Source organism: Lissotriton helveticus, chromosome 11, assembly GCF_964261635.1.
Source record: "Lissotriton helveticus chromosome 11, aLisHel1.1, whole genome shotgun sequence".
Lineage (NCBI taxonomy): Eukaryota > Metazoa > Chordata > Amphibia > Caudata > Salamandridae > Lissotriton > Lissotriton helveticus.
In genome coordinates this window covers 837482369-837505705 of record NC_136072.1, presented here as the reverse complement: position 1 = coordinate 837505705, position 23337 = coordinate 837482369, and the positions used below count along the sequence as shown (strand labels likewise).

Below are 23337 nucleotides of genomic sequence, written 5' to 3'. Positions count from 1 at the left end.
GTTTGGTTCCTAGATGGCAGAAGCCTAGACAAATTATTCTTGTCACTACTAATGCAGTAAAGTGCAGAGGATTGAAAAGGTGGATACATCCTAGTCATACTATTCCAGTGCCTACTCCTGAAAATTCTGATGATGAGAGTGATACTACGGAAGATTCTGATTCCGAAGTAGAAAGTGAAACAAATCCAGATTCTGAAGATCGACAGGGAGGTCGACATCTGGAACATGTACCTGTGAATATAGAGTTGAGAAGAAAAGACTTGGAAATTATTGAAATAGATTCTGGGGAAGAGGAGAATCTATTGAAAGGAAAAACAACTGAGGATTCAGTTAAGAAGATAAATGGAGTAAATTCTGTTGAAGACAGAGAAGCTGAACCAATTGAAATTTCTGACCAGGAGAGTATCGAAAAGCAGAAATCAAGCTCTGAAGTAAGGAACGGAAGACCAGAAACTGGGAAGTTGGAGGTAATTGAAGAAGAGGAGGAGGACGAATTACCGAGTACCAGTGATGGTGGACAAAGCATAGTTCCTGACAGAGTGAAACTGCCGATTAGAAAAGTTCCTGAGTCATTCATTGAAGTTTCAGACTACGATACTGGAGAAAGTGACGTTGAAGGTGAAAGCAGAAGTGCAAAGAAAAGATCCTGGAAGTCAGAAGTAAATGTTTCTGAACCTAAAAGAAAATTCTTGAGAAAAACAGATTTTTGGCCAGGTGGAAGGCTGAGAGTCAGATTGATCAAAAAACCGAAGGAGCAGATGGAAGAAATAAGTAGTCAAAAGGATGGTGAAAAGGAAATTGGAGTTGGAAGAAAAATTGAAGTAGTGACGAGAAAGACAAGGAGGATTATAAAGCCAAATCAAAAATATAAATCTCCTGAGTGGTCTTATTTAGTGATTCCCCCTGTTATCGATATTTACGATAGCAGCCAAGAAGAAGAAGAAATTGAAGAAATTAGTGACAATGATTGAAGTATAGAGATTTTTATTGGAATTTATGGTTTTTAATTTTTGGCAAAAGGCTGAAGAAATCTTGTTAGGTGACATAAGGTCGAAGAAAAATTGTTTAGCTGTGAAAATGTATTTGTGACATAAGGTCGAAGAAATACTGTTAGGGTTTAAAAAAAATAATAATTCTTTTAAAAAGGGGGGTGTAAAATAATTTATTAAATCATTTTTAAAATAATTTTTGTTTTCTTTTAAGGCAAAGCTAATAAAAGATGCCTTACGTCAAGGAACAGAGTACTTCAAGGTGTTCCATTTTTAAGAGATGTTGTAAGATGACACTGGTGTGTGTGCTCATTTTGATTCTGCTCTGGTTAATTTTAGCTGTTGTTATTCCTTTTGAAATTAACAAAGATTTTTATAAAGTAAACATGACAAGCAAAGCTTCAGTTAGTCAAAACAAACATAGTGTAATAGGCAAAGTTATTGATCATCGGCCTGACATTCATCAGGACAAATCTATTAGTGATTTTTCAAGCAATACATTTACAAGGCTTTTGAGCGAATATGTCAAGGTAATGAATGCTAAAGACTGTTATGTTTGTGTTAAATTACCTGCTTCTGTTTCTGAGGGAGTGACATACAATATGCTTCCTCTTACATATGGTGTAACATGTAGTGTGTTAGCTAGTCTGTTCTATCAAACTGGACGCTTAGAATATTATTATTCGAATTATGATGAAATCTTCGCGAATTTAAAAATTGAGGCTACTTTGAATAAGCATAAAAAGGCTAAACAGATGAGGGAATTTTTCCTTGTTACTAATGAACTCACATATGAGTATGCTTACAAAAACAATCTAACCTGCAAATTAAGTGTTGAAGGAAAGAAAATTTTGAACCTAGTTGAAGAGAGGAGAGCAATTTACAAGAGAAATGAAATAGTCAAGCAGACTAAGTCTAGGTTCTGGCAAAAAGAGGATGAGAAGTTAAATGGTAAAACACTTGATAATGCTGCAATTCACATAGATAAACCAATTAGTGGTAAGCTTTGCATTAGAAGGGACAATACACTTTTTGATAATTACTTTGTGGGTGCAAGCAATTGTGAAGATACATATCAGATTATGGGAGGTTGGGGATTCAAAGATGGAAAAGATCCAATCTTCCCTGGGATATATTTTGTTTGTGGTGACAAAGCTTACTACAACCTTCCTGACCATTGGTATGGGACTTGTTATGTTGGGATTGTTTTTCCTAAAATCTTTCATGTTAATAGAAATACAGAAGGATTGTTCAAAATTAATAATTATGTAAATAGGGCTAAAAGAGAAACTTTTACAGAGATTTTGGGAGATATTTTTGAAGCAGTGATACCTTTAGTAGGTATAACCCTGAATTCAGGGAGAATCAGAAAATTATCCACAATTGTTGATAGATTGTCAACCGATACAGCTGATGGTTTCCAATTAGTGAACGTTGAGGTCATTGCAATCAGATCTATGGTGATTCAAGATCGCCTTGCTTTAGACATACTCCTTGCAAAAGAGTGAGGAGTCTGCGGCATTTTACATGTGCAACATATTCATATTTGTTCTGACAAAAATTGGTTGTTTGTTGCATAAGAGAAAGAAGCAAATTAAAGAAAAGAGAAGAATTTATAAAATTCAAAAAGAAGAAGAAAGGGAAATTGAGTTACAAGAATTACACAGAGCACAGTATGACAATTGCAAGGATTTTGCAGAAACACATTTCTAGAAATACTAACTCCAATGAATTTGAATCATTTTCCAGGAAGTCTAAATTTTCTCAATTTTTGGGTTATGGTGTGGTGATTTGTTAATCACCAGATGAGGGAGTTGATGGAGCGAGATAGAAAATAAAATTTTGTTTAAACTCGCGAAGTCACACTTCCATAAAATAAATTAATAATATTAATAATTTGTGATGTGTTATTCTAACCCAACCTAGATTAAACTTTATACATGGGGACATTAACATGTGTGCTCATAAACGTGCATCATTGTTGCATCTTTTGTTCGTGTAAAAATAATTAATTAATTTGTCGTTTTCATTTTTGTCATTACTAACTGCTGCAGAATTTAAAGTGGCATGTGCTTATTTTGCTTTCCTTGTCTATGTGATGTCATTTCTACTATTATAGGTGCATATAAGATTTCATGGATTCTTGAAGACTGGTAGATATAAAATGCTGCTTTATTTGTTTACTTCTTGCTAGGTAACACTAGACTAATAGGGTGGGTTAATGAATTAGTAAACGAAGGGTGGAAACAGAATAAAATATGATTTCTTACATTAATACTTTTCTTGCGTTTGTTTTATACTAGAAAAATAAGTTGCCTGCTTTTGGGCCTAGTTTGCTCGAGTTTGCTAAAAGATGAATTCAATTTCTTCCTGAAGCACGATGTCCACCATAAAGTTTTCCATGAAAGTTACATTCACTAAACAATGAAGAAGCGCTGTCATTATTTTTGTCGGACGTGGCCAAGGTCAGAAACCGGCAGAAAGAAAGTCTGATAACTTGGCATCCGAGGAAGTAAAATGAAGTCAGTGAGAACTCTTGTTCAAATTGTTGCAAACTAAGGAAGCTTTGGAACACGTACAATAAAGACAATGGTCTCAAAGAATATGACAGAATGGAAGTTTTGAAATATGGGGTGACATGTCACTTGTCACTTTCGGACCAATGGGACATCGACTTTTGCAGAAAATTTTCCTTTACTTAGATTAGCTAGCTTAGAAAGGTATAAAAAACCCTTGCCCTATGGTTAGGGCTGGCTGCTGCTTTTCAACTTTCGGATGAGGGTGTCGTGCCGACAGACTTTGCGTGGAGCACGTAAGAACCCTTAAAGACTTTACTTTATTTCCATTTATTAAGCTTAGCTAGGGACTTAGAATTTTAGAAATGCTAAAATTATAATTTCTTGCTAAAACTGTAATTTTCTATAATGTTTTCAAACATGCTTATTATGATTCTAATAAAACTACATTTATAAAATTATATTCACAACAATCTATAATTAGTTAATAAAATCTTACTTATGAAAACAAGCTGGTCTTGGTTATTCAGAAGTGTGAGTTACTATTAGCTAGATGCCATCGCCATGGTGGTCATATAAATAGTTAGGTTTGTTTAAAATGATGATATCTTTTTCCGCGGTTGTATATAAATTGTAAATAAGTTGTATATAAGTTTAATTTAACCACCTGATTCAGTAGGTCAAAATATGTCATATTTGATCAATGGGTCCATGAGTTAGAGTAGTGTTTAATGTAATAGTTTATAGAGTTAGGTAGCGTTGTTTATGACATATTTCCTATAGGCCGCTGGATCAACACGTTCATTCACTTTGAAATGGGGACTTTGGGAATCCACTCACCAACACATATGCACACCTTGAAATGACTACACTTAGAACACCTGCACACACCCTCACAAACACACGCTTTGAAATTAGCATACTTAGTACACTTAGAACACCCCCAAACACACACACACACACACACATACAAATACTCAAACGTTCCCCCACGCACATACATCTTTAAACGAGTATGCTTAGAACCTACCCCCAAGCCTTTGGCGAATGCAATGGCTCCTTTTCCTCGCAGGTAGTTCCAGCTGAAATTCAGCTCCCTCATCCCAGTGTTTTCTGCTAGTGCAACACCAAGGGTCTCACCTTAAATAAGAAGACAAGAAAACTGAAGCTGTTCACAGAAGCCAGCTCAAAATTGGCCACTTTGCAGGGTTCTGACCCAGAAGCGCTTGCAATATTCTAAACATAAAAATTATATTCAACAGAGTGCAGGGGAAAAGAACAGTAGGGATGTAAGCATTCTTAACAAAATGGTAAAAAGATTTCATCAAGAGGTTCGGTGATGTCATAACACAGGAGGTCATAGGACCAAGGTCCTATAAGGTGATGCAATTTATATTCAGGGCTTTACACCTCGAAAAATAGCGTGTATTTGTTGGGAGGTTCATTGACACCAATGGGGAGGCAGAGGAATAAAAAAGGTCAGTATGTGACCTCTGCCACAACATCCTTATATTTCGTTTTGGCCTCCCTTTGTTTCAATTTGAATATTACCTCAGTACCATCACCTTTCAGCATTACAGCCATTCTGCAGAAAAGGTATAGAAGGGCCTGTTCTACCGTAAATGGTGCAAGAATCAGACCATGAAAATCTATCTAAATGTGAGCAAGGTCCAGAAACACTATCAACAGGCTCAAACATTGTTATCTTCGCCCACCACCTTATAATCTAACTTCAACTATATCCACAATTATTCTCATGCAGAATTACCAATCATCTTGCTCTATCACAGACTACAATTTCTTTATTCTATCTGTCTCTGCAGCAGACTGTTTCCTTCTTCTTTTTTAAAACCACCACAATTAGACAAGCTCTCACTATGTCACCAAGTGTCACGTACCCTTCCTCTAACAGCCACGACTCCTCAACTGCACTCTGCTACGTTTACTGTCTTTCCTCCAAAATCATCATCAAATATTACTGCAATACTCAAATCTGCTCACCTTTCTTCCGCCCCTGCCATCCTGTCCAGTACTCAACCCACTAAAACCGTTAACACTAATTTCCAAGGTACTATTGTGTCTGGCCTCCTTGTAAGGTCACTCCTTCCTATCTGGTACCTATCCCTCAAACTTTACATTTATGGTGGTGCAACGCTTGGTTAAAAAAAAAAAACGACAGTTTACCCTTGCAACCCACTCACACTGTCTCAATATCCTAACTTCTCCAAAATACTAGAACACCGCATTACCCACTGACACTGGATCTCAAGTCTAACGATCTACTCAATTCCTTCAAAACAGGCTTCCACACTGATGATACCACTAATACAGCCCTCATTCATGTTGCTAGATTTATCCTAGTTCATCACATCCACCTTAAATACACCCTCATGCTCCTTGGCTTATCGACAGCATTTAACAGTGTAGATCACTCTAGTTTACTTTGCTCCGTAAAGAACCTTGTCATTGCAAGCACAGCCCTCAAGTGGTTTTCCTCCTACCTCTCTGATCAGTTCTTTTCTGTTGCCAGGCAATCTCATAGATCATCACCCAACTCCTACCTGTTTGCATCCCCCAAGGCACTGTCCTGGGTGCTCTTTTTTGTTCTCTCTACAACACTTCCAGAGGTGGTTTCAAAAAGACAGCCAGCAGTGGTGTTTCTGGACAGCACCGGTCAAATATCCCAATCTTATAGTTCTCTTAAACCCAATCCTGGAGTTCTGACTGACCACAAAACTCAATCATTGGTAAATGCTTTCACAACATTAGGAGGGCAATCTAATTTCCTTGTTCACATTGAATTTACAATTCGAATTGCATGTATCTGTAATCACTCTTTTGTTTTCAATTACTTTCCATATCTTGTTTTTCAATTCATTTCCAGACTTTAGTGTCTTTTTCCATAAAGTTCTTTTTATTAAGTATCTAATTCCATCACACTTAAAACAGACAGGTTTCAACCATTATAGGGACTTCATCGGGGCAATTTGAGTTATCCTCTTTCTCAAAATTATTTTTTCCATTCATTTCCCATTTAAATGTCTGGGCTCCTTATACCTGGTAGTGACATGGTGATGGCTTACTTGAGTTGAAATCCCAAGCTTATCTACACCATTACTCCTGTCGCCTGGGACCAGACCAAAGTCCTCGAGGCTGGGGGCGAGGTGCAAACTCACGAGTCTGGGTGGCAAGAGTGACTGGAGAGTGAGACACTGGACCACAGGAGTCAAGTAACGGTGTAGATATGCCGGGAACTTCATATAATATCGAGGCAGATCTTCATGGTTTGATTCTTGCACTATTTATGGAAAAACAGGCCCTTTTATAGTTTTTCTGCAGAATGGCTGTAATGCTTATAGGTGATGGTACTAATGGAGGGCACAATATTCAAATTGAAACAAAGAGAGGCTCAAATGTTTTGAGAAGGAGGATACATCAAATTGCCCTGATGAAGTCCTTATAAAGGAAGAAACACATTGGCTTGGTCTGTTTTAAGTGTGATGGCTTTGGATACTTAATAAAAAGAACTTTTGGGAAAAAGACACCAACATCTGGAAATTAATTGAAAAACGAGAAATGGAAAGTAATTGAAAACAAAAAAGTGATTACAGATACATACAATTTGAATTGGAAAGTTCAATTAACAAGGAAATTAGGTTACCTGCCTAATATTGTGAAAGCACTTGCAGAGGTGGTATCATCTCCTCTTTTGGGTTATCATACCATCTATATTTTGATGAAAGACAAATCTTCTTTTTTACTCCCAATGTTCTTTTACAATCATCTGCTATTTTGCCAATATTTCTTCTCCCTGCATTATCTACTTTCCTCATGATGCATTAATATTTGTAGAATCAACAACCCAGGGTTTGGCTTATGCGCAGCAAGGCCACGCCTCAATATCAATAAACTGAACACAATGCCAGTACTGCACCTTTCTTTTACCCATTGTTTGATGAGCAACACATATAACAACTGCTCTCACAAAACCACTTTTTCAGTTTGAATTACTCAAAAAACGTTATTTATACCAATTGACAACAGCGTTGAGACGGGTCAAACATCGTCCGTCTAGACCTGCCTTTGGAGCCCCCCGTGATTGAGCCAGGCTTTGATTCACCTCAAAAACCTGAGCCACGGAGACGAATAACCATCCGTCGGGAACACTTAATATAAACAGGGATTTGTTCTTGCACACTTGGAGACTTTATTACAAGACGATGCAACGTGCTCATCGCATTCAGATGATTTTTTTAGAGACACACACATGACTCCTCTTTGACTGTCAAACAAGAAATTATTGGTCCTGAGGAGAATCACCACAAAATGGTGGATTCAAAACGCATTTCAAGGCCAATCAAAAATGATTGATTCTGTTTATAAATTTGAGTTGTTTTGAACCTAGCTGATGGCCTTGTGTCTCAAGTCACTGTTGCATTTGTAGAAAAAGAAAAATTAGTGTGCCTTGCCAGAAAAGGGATTTGTTTAGGTACCCCAAGGTGGGCATTTGTATGAATGGTGTAAGTATGGGTGTATGAATTTGATGAGTAGTTTAATAGGAGTATGAACCAGACACAGTGTGTGTATTGTGTAAGAAGTGTATAGCTTGGAGAGTGAATGTTAAGTTCAGTTTCAAATGGGCTCCAAAAAGGCAATTTAGAGGGGCTGAAAGTATTTTGTTCTAAATAATGAAGTATTTTTACCTCAAGAGATTTTTAAGAAATTGATGTCAATTGGTATAAATAACGTTTTTTGATCATTTCAAACTGAAAAAGTGGTTTTGTGAGGGCAGTTGTTATATTCCAACCTTGAGCACTCTAACATGGCTAATTACCATCCCATCTCCCTCCTTTCCTGGCTGAGCAAATTACTGGAGAGACATATAAACTCCACTCTGGTACAGCACCTGGAATCTAATAACTTGCTTCATATCATCCAAACTGGATTCCGTCCACAACTTGGGACCGAGACGGCCTTATTAGAAGTAACTGAGGAAGCAAGGAAACTTCTGGACCAGGGCATCTCAGCAGCTATCATTCTGCTAGATCTCAGTGCCGCCTTCGACACTGTGGATCATAACATCCTGCTAGAGCGGCTAAAAAACCTGGGAGTGACAAATATAGCTCTTACCTAGTTCCAATCCTTCCTAAAGGACTTGTCTTTCCAAGTCTTTGAGGGAACTGCCTCATCCAATCGGTGGTCTCTTAGCTGTGCGGTACCCCAGGGTTCGTCCCTGAGCCCCACACTTTTTAACACCTATCTGGCCCCACTGGCAGAAATAGTCCTTTCATTTGGCATCAAAATCATCACCTACGCAGATGATACCCAATTGGTGGTTGCACTCAACCACCCGGAGGGATCCTCTGGCGCTCTTGGTGCCTGCCTAGAGGCGGTAGCCGAATGGATGGACCGTTCCCACCTCAAGCTAAATGGGGAAAAGACCGAACTGATGTTTCTGGGTAAATCTCCATCTCCCACCTCGACACTTATCTGGCCAACTTGTCTTGGCCCCATGTCCATCCCAAAGCAGAAGATCAAGAGCCTAGGCGTGTGGCTTGACAGCTCCCTTGGTTTCAATTACCAAGCCTCTAAGCTTTTGGCCACTTGCTTTGTTCAATTGAGAATGCTGAGAAAGATTCTCCCCCTGCTCCTTTTCCAGGCCAGGAGGATTGTGGTCCAAGCCCTTATACTGTCCCGCCTCGACTACGGGAACGCCCTTTATTTGGGTGCCCCTCACTCCACAATCCAGAGGCTACAAGTCATTCAGAACTGTGCGGCTCGCCTTTTGCTCCAGATTTCCCAGACACAGACTGCGAAACCCGCCTTGAGTAAACTCCATTGGCTTCCTATCCGGTCCAGGATACAGTTTAAGGCCATGTGCTTAGCCCACACAGGTATGCGGAAATCAGGCCCAGGCATCCTTCAGTCCCTGGTCACCCCCTATCAACCCCCTAGGAGTTTACGCTCCAGTTCAGCGTTTCGTGCCACCTCTGTGAAAGTACGCAGATCCAAGTGGGGTGGACATTCTTTCTCCCTGAATGCCTCCAACCTCTGGAACTCTCTCCCACTCACCCTTCAATGGGAACCTAACATGCTAGCATTCCGTAAACGTCTCAAAACCCATCTTTTCATCACCTCACACTAGTACTAGCACCACTTACACTCTTGTCTCTCCGCCCCGCAAGCGCTAGGAGGCCTCTGGGTAGCTAGTGCTATACAAATCCAAATTCATTCATTCAAATTCATTCATTGCTAATCAACCAATAGGTAAAAGAAAGGTGCAGTACTGGCATTGTGTTGTGTTTATTGGCACTAATATTTGTGGCATCAACAGGAACCCTTGATATTTTGTTAACCCCCGAATAATTGGAATCGTTTATCACCATCACTGCCACCACATAAAATCCTAAAAATAAGTGACATCCTTTCCCACATTCCTTTTCACCCAACCAAGGCAATGGTTATGACCAAACTGAACTGTTTCAGTCTTCCAAGTGGCCTTTCCCATTATATATTTATTCTAATTGACAAAGTCATAACCTTCACCACCAGGGTGCTTTACAATCTCCACCTAGAAACTCCCCTACTTCACACTATGATCCTCAGGCTTGCTAGCTTTCTGCTAAGAACAGGGCCCATCCATTTGCAGACCTCTAATGCTTGTCTTCAAAGCCACTCAACATTGCTGAATTTCTGTTCTGACCCCTTATCCGGTTCTTCTTGCAATCTAAGGTTTGTTTATCAACGGTTACTAACTAGTGGTATTGAAATTTGGGAGATTTCCTTTCAAAACTGAAAATAGGATGCACTCTCGGTAAAAAAAAGTAGCTAAAAAAAGTGAAGCGGACAAGAGCCACTAACGTTCTGTCTGTTTGCATTTCAGGTGTTTAACAAAGCTACAGCACCCACTTTTTAACAACAGACCCTCACCTACCCAAAATAACTACAGAGTCCAGTAACCTGGTACAATACTAAATTCTAATAACCCTGCCAATTCTACCTCCCTAAAAATCTTGCTTGACATAACCTCAATTCCCTTTGCTGCATTGACCTTCTAAAACCCTAACTATTCTGCCGTCTAACAATCCTAGGTCAAGTGATCCACTAACGTTATCATCAACCTTGCCCAAATAGCCCATTTCAATCATATGACTCTACAGTGTCTGAACACGCTACCCTAACCATTCAAACCTACCTCATCAAATCTCAAAAAACATTGATTCACTTCTACAGTTACATTCCTGTCCCACTCTGTTATCCAAAAATCTTGCATCACTTTGCTGTATAGCGTATCACTACACACCCTAACACGGAGTACCACCACACTCGAAACAAGCAAGCCTTAACTTAAACTCTCTCTGCCCCATCCCATTCTACCCCTAAAAACAATTGTCTCACTCTACATCATAGCTATCCTCCCTACGTATGGATTGGATATTACAAAACCTACTTCACTTGCCCCTTTAACAATCCTACCTTAATCTCTCTTCTGTCAACCTTGCACCACTCTACACTTCAACAAGACTTTCTCACCCATCCTGCCACTCTTTCAACATTTTTAACCAAGCTTTTAAACAACAAAGCCTCAACCAGACTTTCTAACAATGCTGTCTTAACCGCGATGTCTTACAATGCTGCCTCAGCTATATTAAAGGTGCTGCCTCTTTATGCTTACTAAAAATGATGCCACAGGCATCCTTTCTAACAATCTAGCCCCAATCACGATTTCTAACAATCCTGCCTCAACCAAGCTTTCACATAACACTGTCTCAATCATCATCACCATATGACTTTATTCAATCGTCAAGATCATAAAAGTACCTTAAAACAACATAAAAGCAACAATCATGGTGTCATGGAAGACCATACAGGATAAAAAAGAGCGGGGTTAAAAACATGGGCAGTTTAGTCAGTGTCTCCGCCTAATACAATACTCCTGCTTCATTAAAACAAGACAATTAAGCATGTTCATTCCCTTGAGACTGCCCCGACAATGCAAACTTTTTTGTAACAGACAATGCAATAGTGCAAATTTTAGCAATAAATTGCAATTTTCTTCTAGCGAGCATAAATATCTGAGAATTTGAAATATAATCACATAAACAGAGAGTCAAAGCTAGAAGGATGCTTGGAAGGATTCAGCCATATAAAATCAACCATTCCATTGCCCACCCATCGTTTACGCATAATATTTTTGAATTATTGCAGCTTCTTCTCTTTCACATGGGTACACTTTGCTCGCCATATGCAGGCGGTCATAAGATATTTCGCTACTGAAAAAGTCACCAGCCTGGAACAATCTGTTCTTAGAATCCTGGTTACGTCCTAGTCTAGTACCTCATAGCACCCAATTTTCTGCACAGTGGCATCAGTCATTTCCTCTTCTGGAGGCCATAGGCTGGGCAGTAGAAAAGGAGGTGAGGGGTGTCTTCTCGGGGCTTGTGCAGGCTGGACAGTTTTCCCCTCCAGGATGAGCTGGTGCCCATTTAGCACACAATACTCAAGTAGGAAGAGCCTGATACCTAAACTGCAAATACAATTTGCGAGCTAGGGGTGGCCAGATTTCATTGATTGTCATCTCATATACAGGGAATGGTTTAAAATTTATAAATTCTGTAGTTAAGATACATCTGTTTCCCTGAATAATATCAATTGAGACAAGCTCCCAGTACATTGTTTTAAGATTCATTTTTGACAAATAGGTAAGTTTTTCTGGCAAAGCCAAGAACCTCTCAAGACCCAATTTCCTTAGTGCCGACCTGACAGATGTTTACAAAGGGATTTTATGAACACATTGGGAGGACATTGTGAGAAGTTGGCCTGATATATAGTGTTCACTATTCTAGTGGTCACTCTGTATCATTCCAAACAACCCTTATTGATGATTGGTTGTAAGTCAACCTTATAGACCAGCTATCCTAGTAGCGTGGACAAGAGCAGTCTTTAGGCTAAACTCTAGAGGGCGTGTTAAGCCAGCTGTTTTACCATCACATATACCCCTTGAACACCACGTGAAAGGACACCACACAAGTTGTTATAAAAAATAAAGGATATTTATTAATAACAAGACTACCCTGAACTCGTTATGAGTCAGGGAGCTAAGCACAATACAAAACTCTTAAGAAAATACTGCAAGTTGCACAAATAACACAAATGCCCGAGGGGCACGAAAAACCATATACTCTACAAGTGGAATGCCAAATACTAGCAGGTAAGTAACATGATCCAGAGGCTTCAGGACCGCTAGGACTACCTTACGGAACCCTCAGGTTAGGAGCAGGAGGCCTAGGGAACCCGGGTGCAGAGTGGGAACTCATACGCGGGATGCGGGACAAAGTCTATGGATGCTAGTAATTCTAAAGTTACTGTTTCCGGACGAATCCGACTAGGTAGACTAAAAACGAAAAAGGATCTGTACACTAGGATAGTGAACCTGTGCTGGAGCACCGAAATGCTCGAGTTACCTAGCCCAGGGGCTGCGGCTGCATAGGGTTCAAATGACGTCGGGAATCCTCGTTGTAGTCTATGGAGCCTGAAAGAAGATGTTGCTGGCAGGCGACCAGTGAAGATGTTCGGTGTGATCCAAGGCTGGATCAGTGAAGAAGACGACCTGAAAGCAGAGGGGACTCAGTTCTCAATCACTAGCCAGTGATTGTGTGGGCCCAGGATGGCACCGGATGAAGTCACCGCGATCAGGTGAGTGGGTGACGCTGGACTCTGCAGCCACACGGGCCAGGAGGCGTTGTCGGCGTCCAGGCCGGAGGTGCGAGCTGTCCCACGATGGTGTCTGCTGTCGGCAATGCTGGATCCAAGATTGGAGCAACAAGCCTTGGCAAAGGCAAGCCCACGCGGTTGAATCAAAATGGCGTCTGGAGTGGACCAGGAGGGTCCAGGGCACTTCTTGTTGAACAAGGAGCAAGGGCCAGTCTAGAGGATCTAGACCAGCGGTGAAAACGTCGTGGTACGTCGTCAGGAGGGCCACTAGCCGACGGGCAAGTGACTGGACAACGTGGCAAACAGCAAGGCAGCAGAAGGGCCCCACGCAGATCTCGTGGATGCTGGGGGGCTGGACTTCGGTGCTGGAGCTACTCAGGGTTGGGGCTTCTCAAACCCCAGTGCACCCACTCGAGGATCCCTCGGTGGTCGTGCTGGTTAAGCGTCGTGCAGGTCTTGAAGATAGCCGGTCCCTCGGGTCTCGTCGCACCCACTAATCTCAGCTGGGCTGATGATGCAGGTAGAGGTCAGAGATGGCCGGGAATCCGGGTCTCGTCGAGCTGGGCAGTCTTGATCCGGAGGAGGGACGTGCAGCAAACCGCAAGCGCTTAGATGGTGCCTGCTGGTGCAGGGTGGCTACTCCTTAGCCACAAGGCAGAGTCTTCAGAGAATGACAAGAGTTCCTTTCGTGGAAAGTAGTTCAAGTTTCAAGATTATCCAATTTGGGAAGGGTGCCCGCTCCTACCTTTATTCTAAGAAAAGGGGCTGGCACGCGACTAGGTCCTGCCCATGGGTGGGACCAGGAGGGGGTGGTTACACCCCTCTCCTTTGTCCGGTTTCTCCCCAGCTCAGGGGCTGGTGTGCCCCTGGAACTGGTTTGAGCCGGCATATGCACAGTGAGCACCGGGGTGCCACTTGCAGTCACCTTCCTCTCAGCCCTGCCTACCTGCGATACACAAAATCCTGTCTGGGATGGTGCTGGCACCGCCCCTGACAGGAAACCCTTTGTTCAGGCCTCCCTCGCTGGAAGGACTCCCAGCAGCAGGAGGTCAGATTTGTGTCTCAGGGGCAGCATCCATTTTGTGATGCTGAGGCTTGAGTTAACTTTTAACCGGGTTTTACAGTTACATACATGTCGTGTCCCTCTAGAAGGGTGGAATGCTACCCCCGTCACCAGAATTGGCGAGGGGGTAGTATTCCAATTCGTATGACACCTTACTCGACATGTTTTGATAATGTTATACCAGAGTTAGCATTTAACCGCGAGGATTATAATGCACTTAAGAGTATATGGTATAGCGTTATCGTGGAACAGCTATTAGGACTTGGTTCCGCAAGCTGCAAACGGGCTCAGCTCATGCCAGAGCACCATCTCACACAATTCCAAGCACTCTGCCTTCAGGATTCATAAGGCCTGCCAAGGGGGGTGACTGATAGGAATATATGTGTCCATTTTAGGGTTAGATATAGGAATACTATATCTAAAGCAAAGGGTGATTACACCACCTTGCCCCAGCTGTCGTGCAGCCAGTTGTGTCAGATTTGGGTGGCCAGCCAGGGGTGGCATAATACATGCTGCAGCCCCTGGTAGGCCCTGAGTGCACCTATGCCCTGGGTACCTAAGGTACACTGTACAGGGACTGATAAGGTGACCCAGTATCCAATTGGATATGTACCTAAGGTACATGGAGTCCATTTTAACAGAGAGAGCAGGAAGTCTGGGGTCCTGAATAGCAGGATCCCAGGCCAACTAAGTCAAAAACCAGCAAAACACCAGGAAAAACATTTGGGGTAACCATAGTCAGATATCCACCTTCCTACATACCCCCCCCCCAAACGAAAGGAGATAAGGCTATCATTGACCAGGTAAGCCTATGTTGCCTGAGTGGCCATATGAGGAGGTGCATGCACTGGCATGGGTACCCCTTATCTCATGGTCCACTAAGCAATCCCTCACCCTAAGGGTATCTGAGGGTCTCCACCATAGGGAATCTCTACCTGTGGTGTGTTTTGGTAAAGAAAAAGGCTGGTGCTGATATGGAGTACTGAAGTGAGGCTCCACTAATTTTGGGCTCAGCTTCCTCCAATCACTACCCACCATGCATGCCTTTCTTTCCAGGACTGAGTTGCTGTATGCTCTCAGGGTCAACCTCTGGCTACCTAAAGCTGGAGGCTGGGTCCCTCTGTTTGGCTTACTGGAGGGACAGGTCAGGTTTGGGGCACTTAGGTCCCAGGTTTGGCTGTCCCCAACAGTGTCCATCTGTGGGAGGTCCCTAACTAATTTTAAGGGGGATCCCTCAGAAGTTTGTTTTATTTTCACTTGGCTAGGACTACTAGCTTCAGTGCCCTTAATCTGCTGATTGTGGAGTTCTTTTGGACAGGGGGCCCTTTGGGGTCCACCACTGGCCTCCCTGACCTCTACAGCCCTGGGCTGACTGAGGCAGGGTAGAGAGGGGCAGGTTACCTGCTCCAGACTGGGTCCCACCTTGGAAGGGTCCACTGACATCAGGGGCTCTGCCAGGCTAGGCCTGACTACCTCTGGGGCAGTTTCTTCACAAGGGGTAAGATCAGTTCCCTGAGGAGGCTGATCCTCTCCTAAAGTCTGGGAGGAGGGAGATTTCTCTTCCTCCTCAATGCTCTCTGTTTGAGTGGAGTGATCCATAGTTTCAGGCTTCACAACACTATTATCAGTTTGCGTTTGGGCTGTGGCCATCACAACCCCACCAACCTTTTCAGAAAGGGACTCAGTTTGGGTAGGGGCTGTTACCATCACAGCCCTGCTAACCTTTTCAGGGAAGGAATCTATTTGGGATTGGGCTGAGCCTGGCACAGCCCTCCTAACCTGTTCAGGATGATTTACCATTTTAGAATGGGTTTCTTGTTCTACCTCATTTTTCTGCACTCCATCAATATTTGTCACCTGGTATGTGGCACCAGGTATAAGTTGCCTTGAGGGGACTAGGCTCTCAGTCACCATGGTGATGCTAGCCCCTGTGTCTCTATAGGCGTCAACTTTTAGTCCATTGATGAGGGGCTCCTGTCTGTATTTGCCCAAAGTGTTGGGACAATCAGTGAAGTTGGCAAACCCCATGCCCTTCTCACAGACAAGAGTATCTGAGTTAGGGGACCTGGTTAGGCCAGAGTCCCCAGGAACTCCCAAAGTAAATCCACCCAAATTCTTGGGGGCACTCCCACCACCTGGGGGATTACTACTAGTAGTAACAGGAGGTTTGGAAGTGTTACTTGGGGGTATGTTCTCCTTATTGTTGTTGGCCCTTGGGCAACTGCTGTCAGTTTTCAAATGGCCTACCTGTTTGCAGGTATAGCAATAAGGTTTCTTCTGGGTATTGGAAGGATTCTGGGACCCACCCCCCTCAGAGGATTTTTGGGGCCCTGATGTGGTTTGATCTGTAGATTTATTCCCACCCTTCTCTTGAGGCTTGGTTGATTCCTTCTTTTGGTCACCACCTTGGTTCTTAGGCCTAATCCTGGTTCTGACCCATTTGTCTGCCCTCTTACCCAATTCTTGTGGAGAGGTCAGATCAGAGTCTACCAGGTGCTGGTGTAATAACTGGTTCTGACAATTATTTAAGACTTGCTCTCTCATAATTAGATTATACAATCCTGTGTAATCAGTAACTTTACTTCCCAGTAACCAGCCTTCAAAAGCCTTAGTGGCACAATCAACAAAGTCAGCCCAATCCTGAGACTGAATTTTCTGGGTGTCTCTGAACAGCAACCTGTACTGTTCAGTTGTTAAGCCAAACCCATCAATCAGTGTATTCTTCAGGACTTGGTAATTGTTAGCATCCTCAGCTCTAGTAGTGAGGAGCTTATCTCTACCTTTACCTTCAAAGGAGAGCCACAATATAGCTGCCCACTGACTCTGGGGGATGCACTGGACAGTGGAGGCCCTCTCCAAAGCAGTCATCCATTTGTGGATGTCATCCCCTTGTTTAAAGGGGGGCACTATTTTACTCAGGTGTCTAGTATCGAAACTCCTGTCTTTATCCTTAGGGATATTGCTGCCACCAGTGGGGACTACCCCACTCAACTGTTGCTCTCTAGCAAAGGCAAGCTTCTCCTTGGCAAGGGCAAGTTCTTCCCTCTGGATCCTTGGATTAGCCTGTTTCATCCTTGCTTCATGTTCTCTCCTCTGAGGGGAAGTCATTCTCCTCTGGGGAGAAGTCATTCTCCTCTGAGAAGAGGCATGAGAGTGCACAGATCTATTGGAGTCCCTAGAATGAGACCTATCTCTTCTAACTCCAAAGTTAGGCCTGCTTGGGGTCAGTACTGGGGGTCCCCCAGATCCTTCCCTATGTAGGTCTAAGTTGGCCCTAGTAAGTCTGCTGACTAGCTCAGGACCTTTGTCTGCCTCATCCCCAGAAATATCCTCTTCATCCTCCTCCTCCTCTACTTTTTTTTGTTTGTAAAAACAATTTTTATTGGCATTTCAGAGTAGGGCATTGCAGTGTAATAAGCAATACATACATTTATATCTGAAAATGTGGAATAACAGTTCTTTTCTGAATATATGCCTTTTATGATAACAATCCCACAACCAGTCCCCCCCCCGTATCCCACCCCCCTCGTCAGTGCGCCAGTGTCCTCTCTCTCATCAGCCAATAATCAACAATCTGTCCCTCCCTCAAAGCAGTCGATAGGAGGAGGTAGGTGATGCATTCCATCGGGGGACCTAAACTCCCAGAGCCTCCATCGGTGCTCGTGTCAGTTGTGTACCGTACCGGGAATGGGGAACCTCCCAGCCAAAACACCCTACGGCGTCGCTGCCTCACCATCCTCGCTTTGGTCACCCTCAGGCAGTTGCAGCTCGGTCACAAGGGCCTCCCACGCCCTGGCCGTCTCTAGCGCCCTGTCATTATCAAGTCGCCTGGCCTGTCGCAGCCGCAACGCGCTCTCTGCTTTCGCCCAACGCTCCAGGGTAGATCTCCAGCGTGAGTAGCTGGGGCCCCGGCTGGATTTCCAATGCATGGTGATTTCCCGTTTGGCCAATATCAGGCCCAAGTAATAAAATGTGCTGGTGATGCGAGTGCGGGGGTGTGTGAGGGAACCACAATAATAAACAAACGCCCATATCCGCTTCAATTTGCCGATCTGTGACAGCATTCAGGCAGGCCACCACCGCCTCCCAATAATCAGTTAGCTTCACACAAGACCATAACATATGGGCAAAATCCGCACCTTCTATTCCACATCTAGGGCAGAGTGAAGACGCGCCCTCAAAATACTGCGAGATCTTACCCGGCGTCAAGTAAGCTCGGTGGAGAGAGAAAAATTGGACCATCTGGAACCTGGCATTCCTAGTACCTTTCCATGCTCGCCGCAAAAGCTGCGGCCAGGTCGATTCAGGGATCGGTCGCCCGATATCCCCTTCCCATTTGGTTTTCAAACCGTCCAGGGGCTGCAGCGTTTCCGTCGACAGCCTCCGATAGAGACAGGTGACGGCCTTGTAGGTACCAGCCGCCATAACCACATACTGACAGCTCTCAGACGTCGGTGGTTCAGAAAGGCCCTTCTTCCAGTAATTCTGGATACTAGCCACTAGCGAGGCGTGCAACAGGTAATCCCCCCTCGGGAGGCCGTAAACGTCGCGCAGCTCCTGAAACGAAAGCAGCGATCCCTCCTTATACAAATCACCGACCATTTGCAGGCCTAGTTCTTCCCAAGTCGCCAGCGCCGACCAATCCACCCCATGCGGGAAGGCGGTGCACATCCCTAGTGGGATCTCGGGGGCATATGGGCGAGCGACGCCAGATCGCCTATGGCACCGCAGCCAGCAGTTGCGAATCGTCCGCTCTTCCCCCGTGAGCAGGGAAAGGTCCAATTTCTGGGCCAGAATTATAAAAGACATGATGTGTCTCGGAAGGAGTCCGCCTGCAGTCCCCTCCGGGCCTCTGAATTCTAAAGCCACCGCTTGGGTAAGCCACTGCAACTGGGCCGCTATATAGTACCATTCGAAATCAGGGGCAGCTAGTCCCCCGTCCGATCTGGGGCGCGTCAAAGTGGCCAGCGCCACTCGCCTTCTGCCCGTTCCCCAAATGAAGTCGGTGAGCAAGGAGCGTAGCCTGGTGAACACCGATGCCGGGATCCAGACCGGTAGCTTGCGAAACAAGTACAGTAGGCGGGGCAGCGCCACCATTTTTAGTAACGCCACTCGCCCTGCGACCGACAGCGGTAGCGTCCGCCAGAACCCCATGCAGCCACGCAGGCTTCGAATCGCTCTCTCAATGTTACCCTCCAGGAGGTCCAACGGTGACCGGTATATGTGCGTGCCTAGATAAGGGAGACAATGATATTCCCTCCTCAGCTCATCCTCCGGCTGGGAGTCGTCTGTTCCTGGCGCCAACGGGAAGAGGCAGGACTTCCCCCAGTTGACCCTCAGTCCCGAGAAGCGGCCAAAATCTAACAGCAGGCGTCTAGCCCCGCGCAAGGGCGACGTCCGCGTCAGCCAAAAACAGTAGGCAATTGTCGGCATAAAGGGATATGTAGTGGGTGTCGCCTCTCAGTTGAAGGCCCTCATATGCATGGCCCAGGCGGGCATGAGCCGCCAGGGGCTCTATAGCTAACGCAAATAGGAGGGGGGACAGGGAGCATCCCTGCCTGGTCCCTCGCCCTACCCTATATGGGGCTGAGATAGTAGCCCCGGTCTTGACTCGGGCCGTGGCCGCGGCATAAAGCAAAGCGGTCCACTTCACAAACCGCTCGCCCAGGCCGAAGGTCTCCAGCACGCGAAGCAAATACGGCCACTCAACGCTGTCGAACGCTTTCTCAATATCGGTCGACAGGACAGCGGCACCCGGTAGACCATCAACACAGCCCCCCATGATCCGAAGCAGTCGACGCACACAGGTGGCAGTAGTGCGTTGGGGGATAAACCCTGCTTGGTCTGGATGCACTAAGGCGCGCATGTGGGCCAGCAGCCGCGTCGCAAGAACCCTGCTCAAGATCTTATAGTCCGTCGTAAGCATGGACAGTGGTCGGTAGGCTGAGCGCGAGGTAGAGTCGCCATCCCGCTTCAGTAAGGGGATTACCAAGGCTTCTCGGGTAGTCGCAGGGAGGGTCCCAGTTTCCCAGGCCTCTCGGTATACCGCAAGCAATCGCGGTACCAATATATCTGCATAGGCTGCATAAAATTCGATCGGCAGCCCATCTGTGCCAGGAGTCCTGCCGCGCGCCATCTGTTTAATGGCCACCCGAACCTCACCCTCAGAGACGTCCCCGCCCAAGCGAGCTACGTGCTCAGGGTCAAGCCGGGGGAGCCGCGCCACCCGGAGGAACTCATCCAACTCCTCTGGCACACACGGCATCGCGCTCCTATAGAGGTGTGCGTAATACGTGAAAAATTGGCAATTGATCTCCGATTGAGTGTAAACCTCGTTCCCGTCCGGAGTAGTTAGAGCTACAATCGGGGTGCCGCGGGCTCCCGGAGCGGCCAGCCAGGCTAAGAGTGAGCCCACTTTGTCGCGTTCAGCATGAGCCCGAACCAGGAACTCCTTATAATCGAAGCAGCGCAACTTCTCCGTTGCCGCCGCCACTTCCTCCCGCGCCGCCGAAACCGCCTCGCGAGCTTCCGGGGTCGCGTGGTAACGCCTCTCCTCCTCGCGTAAGCGATCCTCATTCCGCGTAAGGTCCTGCAGGAGAGTCCTGCGGACTCCCGCGGTGGCTGAAATGCAGACTCCCCAAACCACTGCCTTAAAGGCGTCTCCTCCTCCTCCTCTACTTCTTCAGTTTCAGGGAGGTCAGGATCACCAAGGGTACCTTCTAAGGCTGGCATGCTCCCATCTGTATGAGTAGCTTTTCTAGCATCATATGTCTCTAAGAGACCTAACAGAAAAGGAGTGGTAGGGTTAGAACCCTGTTTCAATTTCCTGGAGGTACACAATTGTCTCATCTCCTGGAAACTGAGAGCTGCATATCTGGAAAGGACCTGTGGAGGGTCACTAACCACTAGGGGAGTCTCTGCAGACTCTCCATGGGTAGACATGCTTCTAGTGTGGTGTAAGTGATGCACCTACCTACACTATGGGTTTACCTACTGATCCCTTGCTAGAGTTGTAGTTAGGGTGTGCTAAGCCCTGTTACACTACAACAGCTGGTTCAGTAGAACTCAGAGTATTCTAAGCTAAGTTATATGTACCTTCGTACTTATGCGATCTTTCAAATGATATTCTTAGGATACGTGTGTGGTAAAACGACAGCAAGCTCAAATCCCAACCGCTGCTCACCAATGTGAGAAGTTGGCCTGATATATTTATTTATTTATTCAAAGTTTTATATAGCGCGAACAAGATCCTTACAGATATCAGAGCGCTTCACAAGGACAGGGTAGTGGCAGTAGGAGTGAACAGAGATAATGGGAGCAGTATAGTAGTCGCTAACATGGTGGGGTAATAGTAACATACATAAAGCATATCAAAATACAGTCAGGTAAACAAGTAATATAAGACGGCACAAGTCATTGATCACACTACAGGGGTGTACAGGTGCTCCTTGGGTGTGTGGATGGCTTATACCAAAGTCTTAGTGTAGAGAGAACACTGAGTGGGGGCATCTGGAGAGTGAATCAACGTGTATCATATATTGGTAGTGACAACATCAAGTTAGAGGTATAGTGCCAGAGGACAAGGTGAACAGTGATACAAAGTAATGCAGAGTCTCTGATCCAGCACCAATCATGTTCAGGAGATCTTGGCCAGAAGGATGGTTTTCACCTCTTTCTTGAAGAGTGCAGAGGAGGAGATCCGCCTAGTTTCAGGCGGGAGCGCGTTCCAAATCCTGGGTGCCCTTCCAGAGAAGGAGCGCTTGTATGTTTTCTCTTTCCGGAATCTACGAGGTTTCAGGAGTAGGTTTTTTGTGCTTCTATTGGACCGCGAACCTCCTGAGATAGACAACTTTTGAGCGAGGTAGTTGGGTGCATTGTGGTGCACGGCGAGTGTGTCATAACTGCAATTTTTAGCTGTATTCTGGCTTCAAAAGGCAGCCATTTTAGAGACTTTAAGTCTGGGGATATATGCGAATGTTTTCTTGAGCCAGTAACGAGTCTTGCTGCAGAGTTCAGGGAGGCTCTTAAGGGTGCAGTTGTGGATAGCGGGAGTCCGCTGAGGGCCACAATTCCGTAGTCTATTCGAGGGATGACTAGAGCTTGTACAGCAGTTTGGAAGTCTTCGGCAGGGAGGAAAGGTTTAATTTTCCTCAGTGTGTTGATTTGGAAATTAGCTGCTTTTGTGGCTTTGCTGACGTGCTGCTGCATGTTGAGCTTGGCGTCGAGTGTGATGCCTAGGGATTTCGCCGAGTCCACGATGGTAGGTTGGACATTGAGTGATGTTAGGTTATTGAGCCATGTTTGGGTGGTGGAAGTTTTCGCCGGGGGTGAGATGGGTAGGAACTCGGTTTTCAGAGCATTTAGTTTGAGGTGATTATCTGCCAGCCAAGATTGAGTGTTAATAAGCGTGGAATTCAGATGTTTGATATCTTCCGGAGATTGTAGCTTTAGGTAGAGTTGTGTGTCATCGGCGTACATATGGAATTGGACATTGGAAGCTTGAAGTAAGGTGGCAAGCGGTTCCATGACGAGGTTGAACAGTGTGGGGGAGAGGGAGGATCCTTGTGGAACACCCAGATCTGCAGGCACAGGTGTGGATAGCACATTGTCGATCTTGAACTTCTGTGACCGATTGTGAAGGAAGGACGAGAACCATTTGAGAACAGTTCCCGACAGACCCATTCTAGTGCTTAGCAGCTCCAGCAAGTTCTCATGTTTGACCGTGTCAAATGCTGACGAGAGGTACAGAAGGATGAGGAGGCAGGACTCATTGCGATCTAGAATTTGGAGGGCGTCATCAATTATGTGTGTCATAGCTGTTTCCGTGCTATGTTTCGCTCGGAAGCCTGATTGATGAGGGTTGAGGAGGTCAAATTGGTCAATGTGTTTAGTTAGTTGTAGTTGGACACATTTTTCCAGCAGTTTGGCCAAGGTGGGGATATTGGTGATGGGCCGGTAATTGTTTAGGTCAGACGGATCAGCTGTAGGTTTCTTGAGTATAGGCGTGACTTGCCCCACCTTGAGGGAGTCCGGAATGAGGCCTTGTTGCAGGGAG

The 23337-nt window shown here is 45.1% G+C and overlaps 1 protein-coding gene across 2 annotated transcripts in view; it reads right to left on the bottom strand.

Moving 5' to 3' along the window:
* Window positions 1-23337, bottom strand: part of LRRC74B (leucine rich repeat containing 74B) — a 432482-nt gene that overhangs the window by 211754 nt on the left and 197391 nt on the right. For both annotated transcript variants that reach the window (XM_078665884.1, XM_078665885.1), the window contains exon 6: window positions 4536-4645. In XM_078665884.1, coding sequence (XP_078522010.1) covers window positions 4536-4645 — 110 coding nt within the window. The remainder of the gene's footprint in view (window positions 1-4535; window positions 4646-23337) is intronic.